This window comes from Olea europaea, unplaced genomic scaffold (assembly GCF_002742605.1).
Source record: "Olea europaea var. sylvestris unplaced genomic scaffold, O_europaea_v1 scaffold1509, whole genome shotgun sequence".
In the NCBI taxonomy this organism is placed as follows: domain Eukaryota; kingdom Viridiplantae; phylum Streptophyta; class Magnoliopsida; order Lamiales; family Oleaceae; genus Olea; species Olea europaea.
Window position 1 is genome coordinate 131,922 of NW_019232668.1, and position 23,486 is coordinate 155,407.

A 23,486-nucleotide genomic window follows, 5' to 3' on the forward strand; every position below is an offset into this window, starting at 1 on the left:
ACAAGTTTTTACATATGTTGCAATGTCGTCCTGCATTTGAGGCCAGTAGTATGCACGTTGTAGTAGTGCACAAGTGTGTTCCTCTCCGGGATGCCCTACCCAAATTGTGTCATGGCATTCCGTAATTAGTGATTTCCTCAGATCTCCGCCCTTAGGAACATATAGGCGGTCTCCCTTTGTCTTCACTAGTTCCCCATCGAGCCAGAACTGTCAAGTTTTACCCTGCTTGATAAGGTCGACCAAATATTGGGTAGTCGGGTCCTTCTCCATAAGTGCCCGAATTTGTTCTCTAGTGTTCGTGGAGACTGCGCTCCCTGAAAGAGCAGCTACAGAGCAGATGACAGCTAAATCGGTCCGTCGACTAAGAGTATCAGCAACATGATTACTAGAGCCGGGACGATACTCTAACATAAAATTGAACTCTGAAAGGAATTTCTGGCAACGAGCCTGTTTGCTCGATAGTTTTGGTTGGGACATGAAGTGACTAACTACAGTGTTATCTATCTTCACAATAAATGGAGACCCAAGCAGATAGTGACGCCATCCTTTAATACAATGGACAACTGCTAACAATTCCTTTTCATGTGCCGAGTAACGACGTTCTGTCTGGTTTAACTTCCGGCTCTCATATGCTACTGGATGTCCTTCTTGCATGAGGACTCCACCGAGGGCAAAATCTGAAGCATCTGTATGAATTTCGAATGGTTTAGCCATATCCGGTAAGGCTAAAATCGGGTTTGTCCACATGAACTTTTTCAACCTTTCAAAAACAGCTTGGCATTGGGATGACCAATCCCAATCCTTGTCCTTCTTTGTCAATTCAGTAAGTGGCAGTGCAATTTCTGAGTAGCCTTTCACAAATCTTCGATAGTAATTGCATAACCCAAGAAATGAACGTACATCATGTACGGTTTTTGGTGGTTGCCAATCTTTGATGGCTATAACCTTCTTCGAATCCATGCGAATTTTACCTTGTTCAATGATGTGACCCAATAAACTGATAGATGTCTGAGCAAATGAGCATTTAGATGGCTTAGCATAAAGTTCATTCTCTCGTAGCCGATTAAAAACTTGCCTCACATGGTAGACATGTTCATCCAATGTCTCACTGTAGATTACTATGTCATCCAAGTACACCACGACAAAATCATCTAAGAACCCGTGAAGTACCTAATTCATCATAGTACAAAATGTTGCCGGAGCGTTTGTCAAACCAAAAGGCATCACTTTAAATTCAAAGGCTCCATATCTGGTTACCACCGTAGTTTTTGCTTCGTCTCCCTCCTTGATCCGAACTTGCCAGTATCCGGACCTAAGATCAACTTTTGTGTAATACTTCGCTCGACTCAGTCGATCGAAGCAATCCACAACCAGTGGGATAGGATAGCTATTCTTTACAATAATCTTGTTTAAGGCTCGATAGTCGCAGCACATCCTAAGAGAACCATCGGCCTTTTTCTGAAACAATACAGGAGCTTCGTATGGCGACTTCGCAGGCACAATGATTCCACTCTCCAACATTTCCCCCAATTGCTTCCTAAGCTCTTCAAGCTCAGGCTGAGACATACGGTATGGTGCCCCGGCGAGAAGTTTGGCTCCTGGAATAAGTTCAATCTCATGATCAATCGTCCTTCTTGGTGGTAATTTCTTTGGTAATTCTTCCGGCATGATATTCTCAAATTCCTGAATAAGCCTTTTAACGGGTTTTGGAATAGGACCATTTGCTTCTTCGATCTCCTCTAATCGAAGAGTGCACAAAAAAGAGGGTTCATTTCTCTTGAAACCCTTACTAAATTGCATGGCCGAGATACTCTTCTCGCCCATCCTCCCAACCTGGGTAGGTATGACACACGGCTTATTACCCATCATCATTAACGAATCAAAATATGGCAACACTGCTGTCTTAGTATCCCGAAAAAATTCCAATCCTAGAATAAGCTTGAAATCATCCATCTGAACTGCAGATAAATTTGTCCTTCCCTCGAAAGGACCTGCTTTGATCAACACCGATTTCACCACTCCAGCTATTGGTTGAGCAGCGGAGTTGATTGCTTTGACCTTTCCACTACCCTTTTCTAGAACAAGTCCGAGCCGCTCTACTTCGGTATATGCAAGGTAGTTGTGGGTAGCACCAGTATCCACCATAGCCCTGATTGGCTTCCCATTGACTTTTACATCAATGTACATTAAGCCTTTGGCCCTACAAATTCGAGCCTTCGCTTCTTCCATCTTTGCCTCTTTCAATGGGAGATCATCCTTTTTAGCAACCCGATGCGACAGTGTGTTGCACCGATGTGAAAATGCCCCAACTACTTCCTCATCCTCTTCAGAGTCAGTCTCATTATGACAATTAGCCTGCGGGATCTCTTGCTTTGAACTTGACCCGTCACTTGCTAACTGACAATATGCATTCACCAACCGCTTTTGAGGACACTCCGACACCCGATGAGGTCCCTCACATAAAAAGCACTTCAATTTGGGAGTGGCATCAGTTCGGCCCTCTGTTGCTTTTCCTTTGTTCCAGTTGTTACTGTTACTGCCGTTGAAATTTCCTTGACGGCTATTAGGATAGTTTCCCTGAAAGTCACGGGTGCTTTGATAGGCTCCTTCTCTATTCTGAGAGTAATGCTCTCCCCCATTTGGGTTCGAGCTGGGTCTGTAAGATCTGTTACCACCTCCAATTGCTTGATTACTCCCCGAAGGTCGATCTTTTCTAGAATCTGTTTGGTAGTCGCTCAAGCATTCAGCGGCTCCCATGGCCGTGCTCAAATCAGTAACCTTCTGTCTTTGAAATTCTGTACGTGTCCATGGTTTCAACCCTTCCATAAAGGTGAAGAGTTTATCCTTTTCCGACATATCTCGAATATTCAGCATATGCCCTGAGAAGGATTTCACATACTCCCTGATAGAGCTCGTGTGTTTTAGGTCTCGAAGTGCCCGTCAAGCCTGATACTCGACATTTTTTGGGAAAAACTGCGATCTGATCGCTTCCTTGAGGAGATCCCAAGAATCAATTCGAATCTCGTGAGCCTGAATGTCGGCATATTTGGTTCGCCACCATAGTTTTGCATCTCTACCCTGATACATGGTAGCTGTGGTTACCTTTCTAACTTCATCTTCGATCGAAGCTGCTAGAAAGTACTGTTCCATATCAAACAAGAAGTTTTCGATTTCTTTTGCATCACGTGCCCCTCCGTAGGTACACGGTTCAGGAATTCTGAGCCTAGGAGCATACTCGGGTACGGGAGCTTGCCCATTGCCCACCGGACGTTGGAGTACCCGCAATTGAGCTCTCAACGCTTCCATTTCATCTTGCAGATCAGGAATGATTGTAGCAGTTTCAATCATTGCTGTGCAAGCTCTTTGGCTTTCATCCAATTGGATGTGTAATCCACGAATCTCAAATTCGGCCATCTCGACTTTTTCCTCGAGACCTTCCATAGCATAGCACAACCTAGTAGTTGTCTCATCAAGCGCATCCACGCGCTGTTTCGTAGTACCCTTCTTTTGAGGCTCTACCACTTCAGTGGTGTGGGATGTAATTGGATCCATAGCTTTCTTATCGAGGGTCGTGAGCCGCAGCTCTGATACCAACTTTGACGAGGTGCCTTTCTTCTTGGCACAGAAAGGGATACCGTGTGGCAGTAGTCTGCTCCGCTAGACTACCTTCCGCCTTTTCTCGATCGCGTCGGGACGAAAAAAATTTGATTGCAATTTTGTAGAAAGCTTACAATAGAGAATTTGAATACATTGAAAGTGAGTTGAACATTGATTGATGAAAACTGAACATTACAATTGATGAAAGCAGAAAATTACAAATGCTGATGCAGGGGGCGGACACCAGTGAGCTTGAAAGATTTTTGAATGACTAATACCCCATATAATAGCATTCTGAACAAAAACCTAAGTGACGGGAGTAGACGTTTAAAAGACGAGAAATCATATTAAAAGTTTACCAATATCAGAGCTATTTTACAACTGAAATAACTATTACAATAAAAAGAAAATTACAACTCAAACTTGAAGTAATATTTACAATGTGCGGTCAAAGTTGGGCAAACTGCGACTGCGATAGTGTCAAAGGGCTAAGTAAAGCTGCGATCCTTGACACCGGACCTTGTTTTTTTAGAAGAGCTCAGAGGAATAAAGGAAAAACACTTATCAACATACAGCCCTCATGTGGACTCCAACTGCTTCTATAATGCATCTTGTACACTGTTTCTAAAAGAACAGCTCTATGAATTATCGTAAGAATAATTCCCTATGTACAAGGAATGATTTCTCAGGGTATTTACAGACCCCCATGTTTTTTTTTCCAAAAATAAACTACTCATCCCATCTACTGTGTTAGTGATGGCAATGGGCTGAGCCGAACCGAACCGACTCAGCCCTTTAGCCCACTAACTCAGCTTGGGCTCATGGCTCGTGGAAGACGAGCCGAGCTCGAGCTCGACTCGACTCACAAGTTAGTGAGCTCACAAGCCACGAGCTCGCGGGTCGAGTCGAGCCGAACCGAGCTCACGAGCGGCTCGTGAGCTCGTGAGTGGGCCGTGTGCCCATGAGCCGCATGACGAGCCCGAACCGTCCATGAGTCGAGTTTTGACGAGCCGAGCGGTCAAGTCGACGAGCCGCTCGGCCCGTTTGACATTCCTATACTGTGTCTTACTTTTATCGACCTTGTGAAATCCGACCATTTACATGTAGTGCGACTATTATTGTAATGGCATTGTTGCCTGTCATCTGAGGCTAATGTGATTTGACGAGACTTGTGATCTTGATCACTCCTAGTCAGAGACATCTTACCTAATATGAACACAGAACTCAAAAATATCCAGTGTCTTATACCCTCAATCAACTCGAAATGTGTCATATCAATTTCAATCACCAATGATAAATCCCTACATCAGTTTCACTATTACACCACATTGTACTAATTTTGGTTGTGTTATCAAACTGGATTTTGCAGTTATTATGGTGTATGGTGAGGCACTGATTTCCACGTGGAATTTATTACCAATTAGTGACAATACTACTGGGCTGCCACCCTGACAATCTTCTTTTCATTAATGGAGGAAAAAAGAAAGAAAACTGATTAGTTCATGCCTTTTCTATATTCTCTGTCTTGCCTTATTCTATTCACCTGCACAGGCCTTTTGAGTCCATCTCCATGTGTGAGTCCTGGAAGGGCCTGTGTGCAGGAAGCTTTTTCCTATTCTATTTGCCTCTCTGTTTTTTCTATCTCATCGATCCATCTTTAAGTTCTGAAACTGTTGCAGTTACTGCACTTCAGTACAGTTAAATAAAATATTTTATTTTTGTGTTGATGGGTAAATTCGAAGCGTTTCCGGATTTATATCAGTGCCCGAAAATCCCTTTTGTTGAATATTTTGATTATGTATATTAGTGCATTTTGAACGAGCCGAAGATGAGCCCGGAGCACGCGTTCTTGGCCATTCTCTACGCTTTTGACGCACTATTCAGGCGTTTAGTTTCATTTTAAACTTATATTTAAGCAGATCCACAAAATTGATTTTAGTGTTACAAATGTCGAATGGGACTTTGTAACATATTTGCGTATACAAGGGTGGACACATTTATAGTGTTGGTTTTAAACTTTGATCTTCTGATATAAATATACAAGAATAAATTTTTCTTTTTAAAAAATTGGGGGGGGGGGGGTTTCAATTGACCCTATAAGACCTCCAGGTCTGCCCCTGTGCGTATGTTAAAGTTACGACTCGTGACATAAAAATCGTATATCGAACTAGAGCAAGACATATGAAGTGGGCTATAGTTATTGCATAATTGAATAGTTCTTTGCTATATATATAGTTCAAAGTGAAAATATTTTGTTATATTAATTTGTGGGTGAATTGGCAAGGAGGAGTGAACATTAGTGCCGTACAAATTTGTTTTAAAGTGACGAACTCTTACCTCAAACTACCAAATAAAACATCTTAGCAACCCCTATGAAAAAATTTAATTTCGCTTCAAGTCTTATAATAAATTAAGAAATTAATTATACATGTGCAAATTAATTAACAAGATATTATTTTGAGAAGAGAATCATTGATTTAACCAATGCCTTCTTTCTTTAATTTTCATCAACATTTTTTAAGAGTATCAATTCTACCTCTTGTGAATTATGCACAAAGTTCAAAATGATAAAATGATTGTTGCCTCGCAGATATTTTTATTTGTTATTTTACTCCTTCGTTCAAAGGTTTTGATTCTCATGATAGGTTTATGGTTAAGTTGCAAGTGTTCTACCGTTCGAATTTTAAAATGATCGAGCACTTTCAAATGCCACTTCTTTGCTATACAATTTCAAACGTATTCGTTATTAGAGTTACGTTTCATGACAACAATCACCTAAACGAAGATCGATCTATGGAGTGGGAGATAGTTTTTTGCATATAGAAATGAACCAACTTTTTGTCATATAACTTCTTAGTAGAAATACTTTGTTGTATTAGTGCAAGACAAATTTGTTTCAGAGAGTTGAACAAGAAAAAACCTAATAGAACATAACCTATTTGGAGTGGTTAAAAATAAAATTTTCAGTATATTTTGATAAAATATGATGAAAAGTGTGATTGAACTATTATAAATCTCATGAAATGAATTATTAAAATTAATTGTTAATTTAAATTAAAATTTTAAGACACGGCAAACATGGGCTAAGCTCCCGTTTGATTCTCATTCTTATAAGAATGAGAATGAAAAATATAATCGTTATGGAATCCACACAAGAGAGAGGAAATCAAATATGATGGCTTGATATGATAGATAACGATCATATTTTTCAATTTTTTGGCCAAAGAATGGAAAACAAATGGAGCCTAAAGGTCCATTTGATTGTAAAGATGAAATTTGGGTAAAAAGAAAACGAATTTTAGGGAATTGAATTACTTAAAAATTGTTTTCTTAGGAATTGTAAATTATTGTATTTGATAGACATAATTTTCTGTGTTCGTTTGTTGAAATAAAAGTATTTTTTTTTGTGTTCGTTTGGTTTTGTTTTACATAAAAATTGTCAATTAAAGAGATAAAATTTACTGGTATTGGGAATAAAATTTGTTTCCATTGCAAAAAAAAAAAATCAAGAAAACCATCTATCTTTTGGTATTCGTTTGGCTTTGTTTTACATAAAAATTGTCAATTAAGGGAAATATTTTTTCACAATAATTCTTTGAATTTATTTCTATTGCCAAAAAAAACAAAAAACAAAAAATGGAAAAACGTCAACAGCAACCGGAAAAATCAATTCCCGCCATACAAAAGCAAAAAAAAGTATAGCTCCCAAGAAATCTAAGAATTTATATTTCATGAAAAATAAACCTTTATCAAACACATCAAAGTTGGAAAATACCACCCAAATTTCATTTTCCATGGAAATGTTTTGCCAATCAAACGGTGCCTAATTGTATAAACCAATTAACAGAATTTCTGATTCCAATTTACTACAAGCAACTTCTTCCTAAAATCGTGTAGCAATAAAGCTATACGTACAGAATCTTCTTCACAGAAGCTCTACAGAAATTCAAAAAGAGGTGATGTGTTGCCGTGTGGTGAAAGGAAAAAAGAAAGGAACTGTTGGTAGAAAAAGGAAAGGATGGCCAGTTTGGAGGGAATTGTTTATAAATTCAATAAATTGTACGCTAGTCGAATTCATAAATTTTCTATATTCTCTTCAAACTCATTTCGAGAACTATATCATAAACATATCGAACGATCCAACTATAAGTAATGAGCCTGAAAATTAAGATAAAAACATAAGTAATTTATTGAATTTATAAACAATTCCCTCCAAACCAACCGTCCTTTCCTTTTTCTGCCAACACTTCCTTTCCTTTTTCCTTTCACCACACGGCGACACATCACCTTTTTTGATTTTCTGTAGATAGAACAGAATTTTCAATAAATTCATGCAAATTAATCTTAAACCTAGGGATGTCGAGCCGGGCCGAGCCGGCTCGCGAGCCTAATGTTTCGGCTCGGGCTTGGCCCGATTAAAATGGCCGAGCTTTTTTGCGGGCTCGAGCGCTCGACCAAAAACAAAAAGCTCGGCTCGGGCTTTTTACGAGCCGAGCTGGACAGGCCCGTTTTTTCTCTCTCTCTCTAATATGCTGCCTTTTAAAGGCAGCAAGCTGCTGCCTTTGCAGTAGCTTGTTGCCTTTTAAGCTTTTAATTTAAATTTTTTTAAAATTAAAATGCTCGCGAGCTCACGGGCCGGCTCGGGCAAAGCCCGTGTCCCCAAAATGGGGCTCGGCCCGAGCCGGCGAGCCCGATTATCATCCCTACTTAAACCTAAGGCTAAGAGGGGATAACCTTAAAAACAAAAATGAAAATGCGACAGTGGCAGTGGCCATGGCAGTGACAGTTCCTTCCTGACAATGGTGGAATTGTCTTTTCATGTCATGTCATATCAACATCACTTTTAACTGCTCTTTCCTTTTTTACGGCTTTATCGCCAATTTTACTATGGCTCATTTGGTACTGCGGAAAATTATTTTTGGCTCCCTAACTTTTTACAGTCAAGTGATTTTGGGTCTTCAATATATAAAAGTGAGGCTTTTAATTCAAGACATACTTCAAATATGTGCAATTAGCTTGCAGTCCTCATACTTTCGTAATTGTGCACAAGTTTTCACTAAAATTTTCATGACGATTAACTCTGTTTAAGCCCCTCTTTTTTTCTGGAATTGATTATTTAATGATTTTTTTTTTCAGAATGTGTGATTAAGAAAATTAGAATTTACATATAAATTTATTTAATTGAAATATGATGTTTTATTGAAAATGTGTTTGGATAAAAATAATTATTGGAAGCGTGTTTGGATAAAAATAATAATTTTAGATATTGAGGCTCAAACATAGGGCTTAAAACATTTCCAATGATAGTGTAAAATATATCTAAATTGTGATTTAAAATTTCAAAGTAGTCGAAAATATTTCCAATGAAGAGATGCGAAGGAAATGCAAATTACATTTCTTGACAGACAATGTAAAAAAGATGTAAATTTACAATTTTTTTTTAAACATTCACAAAAGGAAAAATGAATTTAGATATCCTCGTTAGAGCAAAATTTATACTTAAATCCATCGGAATGTAAATGAAGATACAAAAGTAATTTTTAAAATGTCAATTTACACCTAATTTTACACTATCATTGAAAATATTCTCATACGTTTTTTAATCGCTTTTGCTAATAAAATGCCAAAATATCAATTTTAAAACATACAAAAATTTTGAAACAAAAGTTTGAAGTATTCACTAATTTTTTCTGCAACAAACTCTTTCTTCATCCCTGCAAAAATTTATTCTCATGTTAAAACTGTTGGGAATCTACTTATACATGCACAGCGAAATTTAAAATAATTTTCGATTCCCACCAAAAATCGGCTTTGTGTTTAGATAGAAATTGTGATAAGATTGTACTTTTTCCAAATCTGCAAACTTTTTTGCTATTATTTTCGTTCCAGCAATCTTAATTCGCCACCCACAGCTGTCCAATTCTCCAACCTCCAATGGTGATCCACACAGAGAACAAGATTGCAGCTACCAGGGTTTTTCTCTTGTGCCAGCAAGAATAATGAAAACCATATGAACCTTAAACCCTAGCCATGTATTTATATAAACCCAAACGGGCTCGACCCGATCCGGTCCAATATTTAATTAATCCAATTAATTAAACTCGGCCCGTGAATTAATTAATCCAATTAATTAATTCGGGAATATAAATAACAAATCCAATTAATTAATTTATCCAACGATTGTTAAATTAACCAATTGGCAATTTGCAATCTTCCAATTCTCTTTTGTGTGCGACCCATTGGGTTCCCGACCATGATGCCTATCGACGTGAAATATTATTTTGATCTAATCAAAATTCATAAATTAAAATACCCTTTTAATTTATCGTCAATTCACACTCGCCGTCCCTGATTGACATCTAGCAATGTGTCAGGGCAATACATGTGACGAGAAATATCAGGTGATATGACAAAATCAAATTCGTTCGTTTACCGTGAAACTATAATCCCTTCGTCAATATGATCTGATCAATTACGAGATATGAAATTGTATCAATCTCCATCATCGATCATATCTTTCACTCCACTATTAAGTCGATATAAGTCGAAAACTCCTTTTCGATTTATGAGTACACTTTGGCCAAGGATTTCATCATCGACTTAATTGAATGAAACGCAGATCATAATATTCTACTATCTAAGAGTGACGAATCCTCTATTGATCAATCACAACCTTCATACAATTCTTGATGTACCCGAACGATGTCGTATTAGCGGCCCTTTCAGAGCAACATCCAACATCACCAAAGTATGACCGTCCTCATATATGGTACCAAGACGACCTCAAGTTAAAGGACCAATACCACTACCGAACATTAGAGATTAACCACTGACACTCAGATAGTTATCCATGTGGAATCTCTCGACGGGTCTCCAATGTTTTGTTCTATAACAAAACATCCACGTGTTCATTTAAGTGTTACCACACTTTAGCTTGTGAGATCAGCTACTTACTTCACAAGTAAGAAATGTCACACATGATGGTCTATCCGTAATAACGATATCCGTATCTCGTTATTACTTACGACCATGGATGATTTAAGATTCAATCAGATGTAATTTGTATCTCACAATCACAACTCCTTGTGATTAACAAATTACGGAGGTTTGAATCTTCGGACTCTATTATTTATTTAATTGTCTATTAATTGAATAATAGATCTGCCATTAAATTGCATTAATTATATATCAAAAGTATTTATGTCCAAAGTTGATTGGACCTAGGGCATAATACTTACAAACTCCCACTTGCACTAGATCCAATCACTTATGTATCCAATATCATAAGTCTACATGACGATCATAATTATGCTACGACAACTCTTTGTCCATGGATCTATAATATTGTTAAATGTGGAAATTTGTTCTTCTCTTTACGTCATTTCTATGTATTATCTCTCTGATGAGATTATACCGCCTTAGTACATGTTTGGATTATAGATGAGACCTTAGTTTCTTTACTTTCGCAATGGCTCTATTGTTATCACAATACTATGGTATGTGATCAATAATAGCATGAACTACTCCAAATTCATTTATGAACATCATGATCCATATTGCAACTCTTTGCTACTTCTGAAGTAACCATGTATCAGGTTTTTACTATTGAATCAATGGTTGCTTCATGTTTGGAACCTTTCCAACATACCGCTTAAGAGTAAATCAGTTTCTCCATATGAAATCTTCTCAAGATTTCATCCATGTCAATTGGGATGAGTTAAGCAATCTTCTAGATCTAGTTCTATAGATCAAGTTGCTTATCCCATATCGTTTATGAATAAATCCTTTAACAACCATTATTTCAACGATTGAAATATAGGGATGTCATTTTCTATAATATTAGGAATACGACAATGCTCCCACTATCTTCTTGTAAATACACAATTCGACTTCAAATTTGATAAAATCAAACACTTTGACTTTTTTCATCAAATCGAAGATTTCAGCTCCATAGAGACTTATCTTAACCTTTAGTTACAATATGCAACTGTTGCAAATAAAACCCGAATGGACTTCAGCAAGTCCACAGGAGAAAAGTTTCACCAAGGTCAATACTTAACCTTTGCTTATAGCCTTGCTTTGTAAATATGGATATCCACTTCCATATCGACATTTTCCTTGTAAGCTATTTACAAAAATTTATGGGTTTTATACCATCAGGAGGCTTAACCAAGGTCCAAACCTTGTTCACATACGCCCAGTTCATCTCGAGTATCATGGTCTCGTGCTGTCTCTTTTAAGTCAACACTTGATTTTATTTTGTTGCAACTAGCAGGTTCATTATCCTGGATCACTAGTACCTGATTAATGATCATGGATTCGCACCTTCTTGAAGGTCGAATGATCCTACTAGATTCACATAGAGCTGTCATGTCATCAGGAGTCTTTACTTCCTGATCCAAAGTATGTCCCATATCAGATATGAGATCAAACTCGGATTTATCTATTTGGTTAACTATATATGTGGACTCTTAAACTTTTCAAGTTCTATTTTGCTCCCACTGTCCTCCCCTAGAGTAAATATTTTCTCGTATTTTATTACTTTTATCGACGATAGCACCTAATACTGTTATGTATATTTGCTAAAAAATAAAGATGAAGTTATAGAGAAATTTGTTCTCTATAAGAGTGAAGTTGAAACTCAACTTAATAAGAAAATTAAGGAATTAAGATGCGATCGAGGTCGTGAGTATGAAGCACCATTTGCGAAATTCTGTGCATAACACAGAATCATACATGAAACCACCGCATCTTATTCATCGCAATAAAATGGTGTTCCTGAACGGAAAAATCGCACTTCAAAGGAAATGGTGAATGCAATGCTAGTAAGTTCTGGGTTACCTCAGAACATGTTGGGGGAAGTTGTGTAAACAACAAATTATCTTTTAAATAAGGTACCCCGAAAGAAAATGGAAAAGACCCCTTATGAGTTATGAAAAGGAAGAAAGTCTTCCTATAAATACTTACGAGTGTGGGGGTGTCTTGCTAAAGTGGCCGTTCCAACGCCAAAGAAGGTAAGGATAGGGCCAAAAACGGTAGATAGCATCTTCATTGGCTATGCACACAATAGTAGTGCGTATCGATTTCTTGTGTATGATTCTAAAATTCCTGACATACACAAAAACATGATATTGGAGTCAAGAAATGCTTCATTCTTTGAACATGTATTCCGTACAAGTCCAAAGAGGAAGCAAGCTCCTCCAAACGAATATATGAGACTATGACTGAAAATAGTCATGACGAAGAACTAGAAGAGGAGACTGAGGTTAGACGTAGCAAACGAGAAAGGACAAAAAAAGGGTCCTGATTTTCTAACCTATTTGCTAGAAAGTGAACCTCAAAGTTATCAAGAGGTTGTGAATTCCTCGGAAGGACCTCAATGGAAGAAGGCCATTAAAAGTGAGATAGATTCCATACTGCAAAATCATACATGGGAGCTAGTGGATCTTCCTCCAGGAAACAAATAGAAAATGAGAGCAGATGGAACTATTGAAAAGTACAAGGCCAGATTAGTAATAAAAAGTTACAAACAAAGGGAAGACCTTGATTACTTTGATAAGTATTCTCCAGTGACGAGAATAACATCTATTAGGTTGATACTTGCGATTGTCGCTTAGCGAAAACTTGAAGTACATCAAATGGATAATAAAACTGCCTTTCTAAATAGAGATTTAGAAGAAGACATCTATATGGAACAACCCAAGGGATTTTCGTCACTAAGGCAAGAAAAGAAAGTTTGTAAATTGGTGAAGTCACTATATGGTTTGAAACAAGCACCCAAACAATGGTATAAAATATTTGATAATGTCATGATAGAGAGTGGATTTAAAATCAATGAGTGTGACAAATGTGTTTACATCAAAGACACTAAAGATGATTATGTCATTTTATGTCTTTGCGTTGATGAATGCTTATTGTCGGTAGTGACAAAAAGATGATTGAATCCACTAAAATTATGTTGAATTCGAGAATTGACATGAAAGATATGGGTTTAGCTGATGTTATTCTTGGAGTCAAAATCTCAAGAACATCGGATGGACTTGTTCTAAGTCAGTCACATTATGTGGACAAAATTTTGAAAAAATTCAATAAGGATGATACTGGCTTGGCTAAAACATCGATAGATACGAGGCAACATCTTTCTAAAAACAAAGGTGAAAGTGTCTCTCAAGTAGAATACTCGAGAGTTATTGGAAGTCTAATGTACTTGATGAGTTATACAATACTAGATATAGCCTACACAGTCAGTAAACTAAGTAGATACACGAGTAATCCAGGTGCTGATCACTAGAAAGGAATAGTAAGAGTACTAAGGTACTTAAAATATAATCGTGATTATGGACTACATTATACTAGATATCTAGCGGTCATTGAAGAATACAGTGATGCTAATTGGATATTTGATATAAAAGACTCAAAGTCCACCAGTGGATTTGTGTTCACATTGGGAGGTGCTGTCATATTGTGGAAATCTTCTAAGCAAACAGTTATAGCCAGATCTACAATGGAATCTGAGTTTATAGCTTTAGATAAATGTGGTGAAGATGTTTAATGGTTACACAACTTCTTAGAGGATATTCCAAGATGGTCAAAACATGTGCTAGCAATTTGCATATATTGTGACAGTCAATCAGCAATAGGAAGAGCACAAAGTAACATGTACAATGGTAAGTCTAGACATATACGTCGTAGACACAATATCATAAGACAACTACTCTCAACTAGAGTTATCACTATTGACTATGTAAAGTCAAAAGATAACATTGTGGATCTGCTAACCAAAGAGTTAAACAGAGAGTTAGTTGAGAAATCATCAAAAGGAATGAGACTTAAGCCCTTAAATGAATAAGTCATTACAAAGGAAATCCAACCTAGTTGACTGGAGATCCCAAGATCTAGGTTCAAAGGGACAACCTAATTGTAAAGGTTTAATAAAATCACTGAGGGGGTGTTTCCTCCTGTCCATTCCTATGATGTAATAGTGATGTCCGTAAGGATGAATGATAAGTAATAGGCTTTTAATGATTCTCATGCGTCGAAGTTCGAGCCAAGTAATACGGGTTACTTGTAATAAGAAATCACCTATGTGAGAGAGAAGTGGGACCGCTTCTAAGAGAATTGTGTGGGGTTCAATTCTTAATAACTCTCACAAAACCAAGCATATGTTCATGGCCAAAATGAACATAATAATGAGAACTGAATTGTGTTATGAATGATCTTGTGTGAAGTATATCATCGTTTACATAAACGGCAGAATAGTTCAAGGTTAACATGTCTACTGGTCAGCTAGTAAAATAAATATGCTTTCACAAGGAAAGGTTCAAAGGGTAATACCTACCTATCCTATGCAGGCTTCAATCTTTGAACTTTAACACCTAGTCTTGTGTCTCACGATCACCAAGTCTCGTGTCTCTCCCAATTTTTATTCATGTGGGGGATTGTTGGAAAAATGAGTGAATTAGCTCACTTTGGCAAAATTTTCGGTGGGACCCGTTGGTCCAATTTGGAAGATCAAAGTTGATCATTGTTCTCCTCCGTGAGAGTATCGAAACCATATATTTATTTGCCAACATTGATGAATGGATGAATGAGAAATTGGAGCTCAAAAATGACCATTGGAAGATGGTTTATGTGGAAAAATGAGTCTAGTCCCACTTAGGAAAATTAAGAAATTATTAACCACTTTATATAGGACTATATATTGGAATGGTGTAATCATCTGTAGTATAGAGGCTCTTTCCACGTGTGCGCGGAGGGGGTGCAAATCACGGACCGAAATTGTCTTCGGACCTTGGACTTGTGTGCGGGCACGACTTGTGTACACGAATGTCGGACCAAACAAAGAAAAAATTGATCCGTTTGGAGTGTCCATGTTTTGTAATTTTTGTTTTCTTCAACTGACCTTTGAGTTTCCTGAAACTGCTAAAACTCCCAAAAATTGAAACAACTCCATTATTTATTGTTATGGAGTTAATAGGTAGATTTAAACTTATATAAATTGCCACTTTTCAGCAGTTCTAGTACACAAAAAAAACCACACGAAAATAGGAGAAAAACATTCTGCATTTTTTCTTCATGTCTGCATCTCGGTCTCTGTCCAGTATAATTTTGTGGTGATATTATTCGAACACAAACTCAATTTGCCGGAGTAGTTTCTGTGGTGCTCAGATTCTGCTGGTTTTGTTGTTGTATCCTGGGAAACAGACGCTTGGGCTAGACTTCAAGCATTTACGGTGAGGGAGCGAATATGTTTTAAGGAAACTGTGTTTTCACAGGTCTCGGGTTAAAAATTTATTTTCAAATTTATATGCTTCCAGCTTAAATATCTGTGCTTTAATTATTTGCAGAATTATAAGCCTTCCAGATTTATTTTAGCATGCTTTCAGATTTTATTTAGCTTTCTGAAATTTATATTGCTTTTATGTTTCTGCAAATTATATAATTTACCATTCTTATTCAAGTAGTTTAATTTGTTTTAATCAGATAATATCTATATATACGAACTGGGATTTGAAATTGTGTTTGTGAAAATTCAAGTGCTGTGTTATTTAAATTATTTTATGAAAACAAACAGTTTGTCCAAAATCTGTGTTGTTTAAGTTATCATAAAGTGTGAAAATTCTGTTGTTACGTCACTGTCATTTACGGTGAGCTAACTAGCATATACGGTAAACTAACAAATACGGTGAGTTGCACTGTCATATACGGTAAGCAATTGCCAAATACGATAAGTGTGAATCCGGTGTCTAAAACACAAATACGGTATATTAGAACTCAATTCCACTCCATACACTATCGATTAAATTTACCAACAATGGCGAGCAGTGGAAATGGTTGGGGCGATGTAACAATAAAATGGAGGGTGATGGTTGGGATGGTGTAACAATTTATTGTTACAGGAGGTGGAGTCAATGATGGTGTAAAACTAGACGTTAAAAGTGTAAGTGGTGGCGATCACAGTGATGGTGTAATAATAAATACTAAAAGTGGTAGTGTCAATGGTGGTGTAACACTAAATATTACAAGTGATGATGATGACGATCGCAATAACAATAGAAATAGGTGGCAAAGTATATAACACATTGTGTCATGATGGTGATGGCGACATTGGAAACAAAGTGATGAAATGTGTGAAAACACATTAATGAAATGTGTTTAACATAATTTATAATATAATACAATAGTCTTACAAAGTTTATAGTGTAACAATTTATTGTTACAAATGGTGGAGTCAAAGATGGTGTAACACTAGACGTTAAAAGTGCTACTGATGGCGATTATGATGATGGTGTAATAATATATAAAGCAAGTGGTAGTATTGATGATGGTGTAATACGAAATGTTAAAGTTATAGTGGTGACAATGATAATAACGGTAGAAATAGGTGACACAGTCTGTAACTATGTTGTGTCACGAGGACGGTGGCAACATTTGAAACAAAGTAATAAAATGTGTGTAGCATAATTTTATTAACTAAAATACAATGGTCTTACAAAGTTTAATGTAAAAAATTAAATAATAAAAAAAATATAAAATGGTTTTTTGAGAAATAAAAAGGGTTGAAAAGTATAAAGTTCAGACTTTTTAAAATTTTTCTGTGAATTGTTTCCAATTAAATACACTAACAATCATGAATGGCTCCTTTGACTATGTTGTGGAACACCTCATATTTTTTATTTTGGCAAAAAATCACCTTTGAGGTGTGAAAGACTTCATTTTCATCCATTTTTTTTAGTAAAGTCTTGTGAAATGATAAATATACCTTTTTATTTAAATAAAATAAAAATAGAAGAAGAAAAATATGAACAACAAATTTCAGTTGTAGTTCCACTTTTTTTTTCTCAAAAGGTACAAAAGAATCCGAAAAAATTAATTAAAAAATATAAAAAATCATATCTCTCCGACCTACGCTAACTTCTTCCTACCCTAGAGTGGGGTAGGTGGGAGAGAATGGGATTTTTTTTTAATTTTAATTTTGGTTTTATTATTTATTTTGGACTTGTTTACATTTTTAAAAAAAAAAAAGATTTGAGACAGCAGTTGAAAATAGTTCTTTATTTTCTTCTCGGATTATTGGTGCAAAACCTTCGTGACATTTGTCCCTATTGCAGAATATCGCATATTCTTTCAAATTGGCAAAAAATCTCCCTATATGACCTGTAAGATGCGAAAAAAATCTATTTAAAGTTGGCGTAAAACCTCTCGACATTTGTCTCTATCACGAAATATTCTCCTATTCTTTTAGGTTGATGAAAAATCCCTCTAGATGACCTTTCAAGTGCAGAATAAAATGTTTTCTTTCATTTTATCAAAAAAGCTTTGCAAATCCTCCTCTTTAAATAAAACAAAAGAAAAAAATAAAGACTTAATTGTAACAATAGTCCCTTTTTTTTCAAATAAGTACAAATGAATTCCAATAAATTAATAAAAAATAAAAATATATCTTTTTCTCCCACTTACCCCATCTTCATCCTACCCCCCCCCCCCCCCCCCCCCCAAAAAAAACACCACAAAAAAATTGGGGAAGAAATTAAATGTGGTTAAAATGGAAAAATTGGATAAATTTATGAATTGAGTTTTTGGGTTCTGAATGCAAAAAATTGATGTAATGAATTCAAAAAACTAAAAGAAGTGATGCTTTGAGGTCATGCTAAGAGAGGAAAATATTCCTCAAAACAAACAATTGATTCAAGATGTGCTTTAGCAACTGTGTTAGATTTAGGTATTGGAATGAAGTAATTCTCATTGATTTATGATGCATTGTACATTGATATTTATAATAAATGTAGGATTAGCTAAAATAGGAACGAGAACTAATTTAGAAAAGAATATATACAATATATTTGTCCAAGGAAATAATATCCCTATTCCAAGTTGGAGCATGAAGATCCATAATGCCCAACTTGCGATTGAAATGGAGAAATAGATCTTTTCCAAGAGCCTTTGTGAAAATGTCAGCTAGTTGGTGCTTGGAAGAGACATAGGTAGGAAGAATGAGGCCATACATAATTTTTTCATGCATAAAATGGCAATCAATTTTAATATGTTTGGTGCATTCATGAAAAACAAGGTTGCTTGTGATAGGAAGAGCAGCCTCATTGTCACAGTATAGCAAAATACGTTGCGGATGGCTAACAACAAAGTCACGCAAAAGAGACTTGAGACAGACAAGTTCACATGTGGTCAAAGCCATAGCACAGTATTCAACTTCGGCAAAGGAACGAGAAACAACTGCCTGTTTCTTAGTACGCCAAGAAATGGGACTATCACCAAGAGTAATGAAGAAGCCAGCTGTGGAGCTAAAAGTGGTAGGACAACTTGCCCAATCAGAATCTGAGAATGCAGAAAGCTTGAAATCACTCTAAGTAGATTAGAATAGGCCATGCCATGAAGAGCCTTTTAGGTATCGTGGAACATGAAGGGCAGCTTGATCATGAGAATCTCGAGGATTTTGCATGAATTGGCTAAACATATTCATGGAGAAGGATATGTCTGGTCTAGTAATAGTGAGGTGTAGAAGTTGTGCCCACTAATCGTCGATATGGACCTGGATTAGAGAGTAGAGTGCAATCATCGGGAGTAAGTTTTAAATTTTGATCAATGGAAAAAGTGGTTGGTTGTGAACCCAGATTGCCAGAGTCGGAAAGAATATCAAGTGTATATTTTCTTTGGTTGACAAAAATTCCACAAGGTAACCGAGTGATCTCAAGACCAAGAAAACACTTTATGTTGCTTAACTCCTTGATTTTGAACCTGTTATCAAGAGAAGATTTGAGAGTAGTAATGGCAGAGATATCATTTCCTGCAATTAAAATATCATCAATATAGACTAGGATAGCAGTAAATGAGGAGCCCATAGTTCAAGTAAAAAGAAAGTGATTAGGTATAGATTGAGTGAAACCATAAGACAATAGTACAAAGAAGAGTTTTAAGTACCAATTACGGGAAGCATGTTTAAGATCGTAAAGAGGTTTAAGTAGACGGCAAACATGGGTCTCCTCCTCTCAACCATGTCCGGAAGAAAGTGTCATGTAAACCTCCTCTTCCAAAGTGCCATGAAGAAAGACATTATTGATATCAAGTTGATAGAGATGCCAATTATGTTGCAATTGCCAAAACACAACGAATAGTAACAATTTTGGCTGCATGGGCAAAAGTGTCATGATAATCAAGGCCCTCAACTTGAGTATAACTCTTGGCCACCAATCGAACTTTATACCTCTCAATGGAACCATTAGCACGGAGTTTAGTTTTGAAAATCGACTTACAACCAATAGGTTTCTTACCAGGAGGAAGTGGTGTAAGGAGTCAAGTATGATTAGTTTCAAAGACCCAAATCTCAGCCTTTATAGCATCACGCCAGTGGGAATACTCAACATCTTGAGAGTAACAAGTAGGGTCAGGGGATTGGAAGAAAGCAGATAGAAAGGCAAAATGTTTAGTGGAAAAATTATGATACGAAACAAAATGAGACAGAGAATGAGTTGTACCTGAAAATGTGACTACAGCAGTGGAAGGCGTAACGGATGAAAATGATGGTAAGGTAGGACAGACATAGTCAACAAGATGAATGTGACGGTGTATAGTACGACAGAGACGAGTAGGATGGGGTGTGAAAAATAGATTCTTGAGGAGGAGAGGGATCTGATGATGGAATAGAAGGGTCAAAGATGGGGAGAGGTAAGACTGAGGATGAGGGGAAAGGTTGGGGCAATAGTTGAAAGGGAAAAACATATTTGAGGAAAATGACAACCATAGAAATGAAGATCCTTTGTGTTCTAAGTCATAGCCTTGATAAGCACTATGAGAGGAATGATATCATAAGAAAATACATAGTTGAGCTCAATGTTGAAATTTATCATGGTGGGCAAAAATGGTTCGCGCATAGCAAAGGCAACTAAATATACGTAAATGATCATATTGGGGTACCCTTTAGTAAAGATGTTCAAAAGGGGAGATATTTTGTAGAAAAGATGATGTAGTGTGATTGATGAGATATGTAGTAGAGCAAGGAATTCCAGACCATTGTTAGTGCGTATGTAACGTATTTGGAACAAAATTAAGTGTGAATCATGGTAAAAAAAAATGCACGGAGACATGACAGGGTTTCAAATTTGAAACGCATTAAGTCTAACCAAGTGACACGAGTATATTCATCAACTATGGTTAAAAAATAATGAGCACCAGAAAGAGAATGGGTATGGTAACCACCCCAAATATCACAAAAAAGACATTCAAAAGGCATTAAACTTTTATTAGCTACTAATTTAAAAGGCAATCGAGTTTATTTACCTCGACTACAAGTTTAAAATGATCAATAACTTGTGGATGAGAAATAAAATGCGGAACATTATGTAAAGAAGGGTGACCCAAACGTTGATACCATGTATCAAATGAGGTATGACCGGAGAGCAGTTGCTGGAGCACATTTGAAATAGTATAGTCATTACACTCTTCACACATGCCAATCAGCATCTTCGTGGTTAGGTCCTGAAAAGTCCAAAAGGTGAGAAAAAAGAGACAACACAATTAAGGGATTTTGTTAATCGACTGATAGATAATAAATTAAATTTAAAATCAGGAGCAGATAAAACATTAGGAAGTGTAAGGTTAGGAGAGAGAGAGAAATGTCACTCGTACAAGACACGAGGGTATTAGCACCTATGGGAACACAAAAAAGATGGAAATGCAGTAGTGTGTGATTTATTTAAGGGTGAAGTGGTAATATGGTGCGTAGCATCTCTATCAATAATCCATGGTGGAAAATTAAAAAACTTGAGAGTTTGAGGAGCTCCATTAATTGGGCCATTTGTTCAGTTGAAAGCCTATTTAAGGTAAAAAAACCCATTCAGATTGCTGGGCTCCGAGCTGTCCAAGCTAAATGAAGGTACAGAGTTGCGTATGACAGCTTGGTGCACAACCGCGTGCGATGAAGACCTAGCTATCAGTGGGTTGCTCTTATTTTTTGATGGTCACCAGTCTGGGTAACCAAGAATCTTAAAGTACTTTGCACAAAAATGATCGGGTTTCCCACACTCCTCAGAAAGCGGTGTTCTAGCTAGCCAAGTGCGACGGGGTCGACGTGAGTTTTATTGAGGTATTGAGTGAGTGAGGAAAGCCAACATCTCTGAGCAAGAAGGGATTTGGACCAACCGTTATGTTTGTTCTTGGTGCAGTATTACATAACAACGCCCAATTGAAGAAAGGGGATCTGTGGCTAGGATTTGTGATCGGAGTTATTGAAAGCTATCATTCAAGCCTATTAGGAATTGGTAGAACCGATCAGAATCTTGAATTTCAGAAGGGAATTTGTTTGCGCCGCAGGTACATGGAGTGATTAGTTGTAGGGAAAATAGTTCATCCCAAAGTTCTTTCAATTTACTGTAATCGGTGATGGACTATTGGTCTTGGTGGAGATTGGCCAGTTCATGCTCGAGCCTGAAGATCTTGGTTTTTTGCTCTTTTGAAACCGAGTCTCCAATTCGGTCCAAAGATCGTGTGGTTTATCATAGTAGATGAGACTCCATGTAAGATAACAGTCATATTACAAAATCGATCCCAAAGTTGAACAACGACGATCATCTGTTGGATGTTTAACGGTGTCAAGGACAAAACCAAGCTTGTTTTTGGCATTCAGGGCTCGGGTTATGACAAGACGCCAAAAAGGATAATAGTCGCCATTGAGGGGTACATCGACAAGGGATTGGTTCAGTTTATCTGAAGAATGTAGGAAAAAAGGAGAAGCAGCATCTATGGAAGGTTTTGATATAGCTCTCTTTATCAATTTCAGCCCTTGACCTTGATAAAACTTCTTCATATTCGACATGCACGTTATCACCGTCAACATCGCGTTGATAATGTTTGAGTACTCATGTCATCAATGGGAGCCCCCTTTGGAAATATATGACTTGAGTTAATTACACTGTTAGAGTTAAGTCCACTGCATGGGAATATGTATGTAGAGTGATGATTTTTTCAATGCCACCATCTCCACAACAATGGACGGAGTCGGAATGTTCTTGGAATTTTTTTGACCCATTGATGAATGTGAGAACATAAGGTCTATGGGACAGAGTATGAACCTTAAACTTTGTTCAAAGGGGAGGGGGTGGTGGTGGTAGTGGGCGAGGAGGAGGATGGGGTAGGTGGGAGAAAAAGAGATTTTTTATTTTCAATCTTAACTTTTTAATTAGTTATTTGGGATTCATTTGTACTTTTTTGAAAATTTTGGTAATGTTGTTATCAATTCTTTTGTTTTTTCCTTATTTTTTTTAAAAAAGAAGGTATATTTGTCACGTCAAAGATTTATTAAGAAAATAGAAGAAAATATTTTATTTCACACTTATAAGACATTTAGAAGGTTTTTCGTCAATCTGAAATGATAGAGAGTATTCTACAATAGTGGCAAAGGATCAATGAGGTTTTTTGCCAATTATCCAATTTCAAGATCATTCATTTTGGGCATCTTTAAGTTGATTTAACTACACCATTAACATGGATGGACGACAGGAGCTCTTTCGCACCTCAAAGGTCAAAAAATATGGGAGATATTCTGCAATAGCGACAAAGGTCGAGGATGTTTTGCATCAATAGTCATTGTTTCTTCTAATTAACCATTGCGATTAAAATGAAATCACACTGTATGAAAAGTTAAGAAAATAAAATTTTAAAATTAATACATTGTATTTTTTGTTTGAATTAAAATTAAGAAAAATAAAACAATTAAGAAAACAAATTTAGTCATATATAAAGCATAAGAAATAGAAGTGCAAAATGAGAAATTTTCTTTCTTTTTCAACAACTCATTCTTCCAAAAACATTATTCCAAAAATTATAATATAATTTAATAGAAGTCAAACGAGAACTAACTTAAGAGAAGATCTCCGTAA

The 23,486-nt window shown here is 36.6% G+C and overlaps 1 protein-coding gene across 1 annotated transcript; it reads right to left on the bottom strand.

Annotated features, from left to right (window-relative positions):
* Positions 1 to 210: 210 nt before the first annotated feature.
* On the bottom strand, positions 211 to 3,414 carry LOC111376484. The gene is made up of 6 exons (XM_022999443.1): positions 3,103 to 3,414; positions 2,509 to 2,844; positions 2,059 to 2,397; positions 1,301 to 1,833; positions 410 to 760; positions 211 to 361 (listed from the first exon to the last, which is right to left on the bottom strand). The coding sequence occupies exons 1-6, from the start codon at positions 3,412 to 3,414 to the stop codon at positions 211 to 213; spliced, it is 2,022 nt and encodes a 673-aa protein (XP_022855211.1).
* Between the last annotated feature and the right edge of the window lie 20,072 nt (positions 3,415 to 23,486).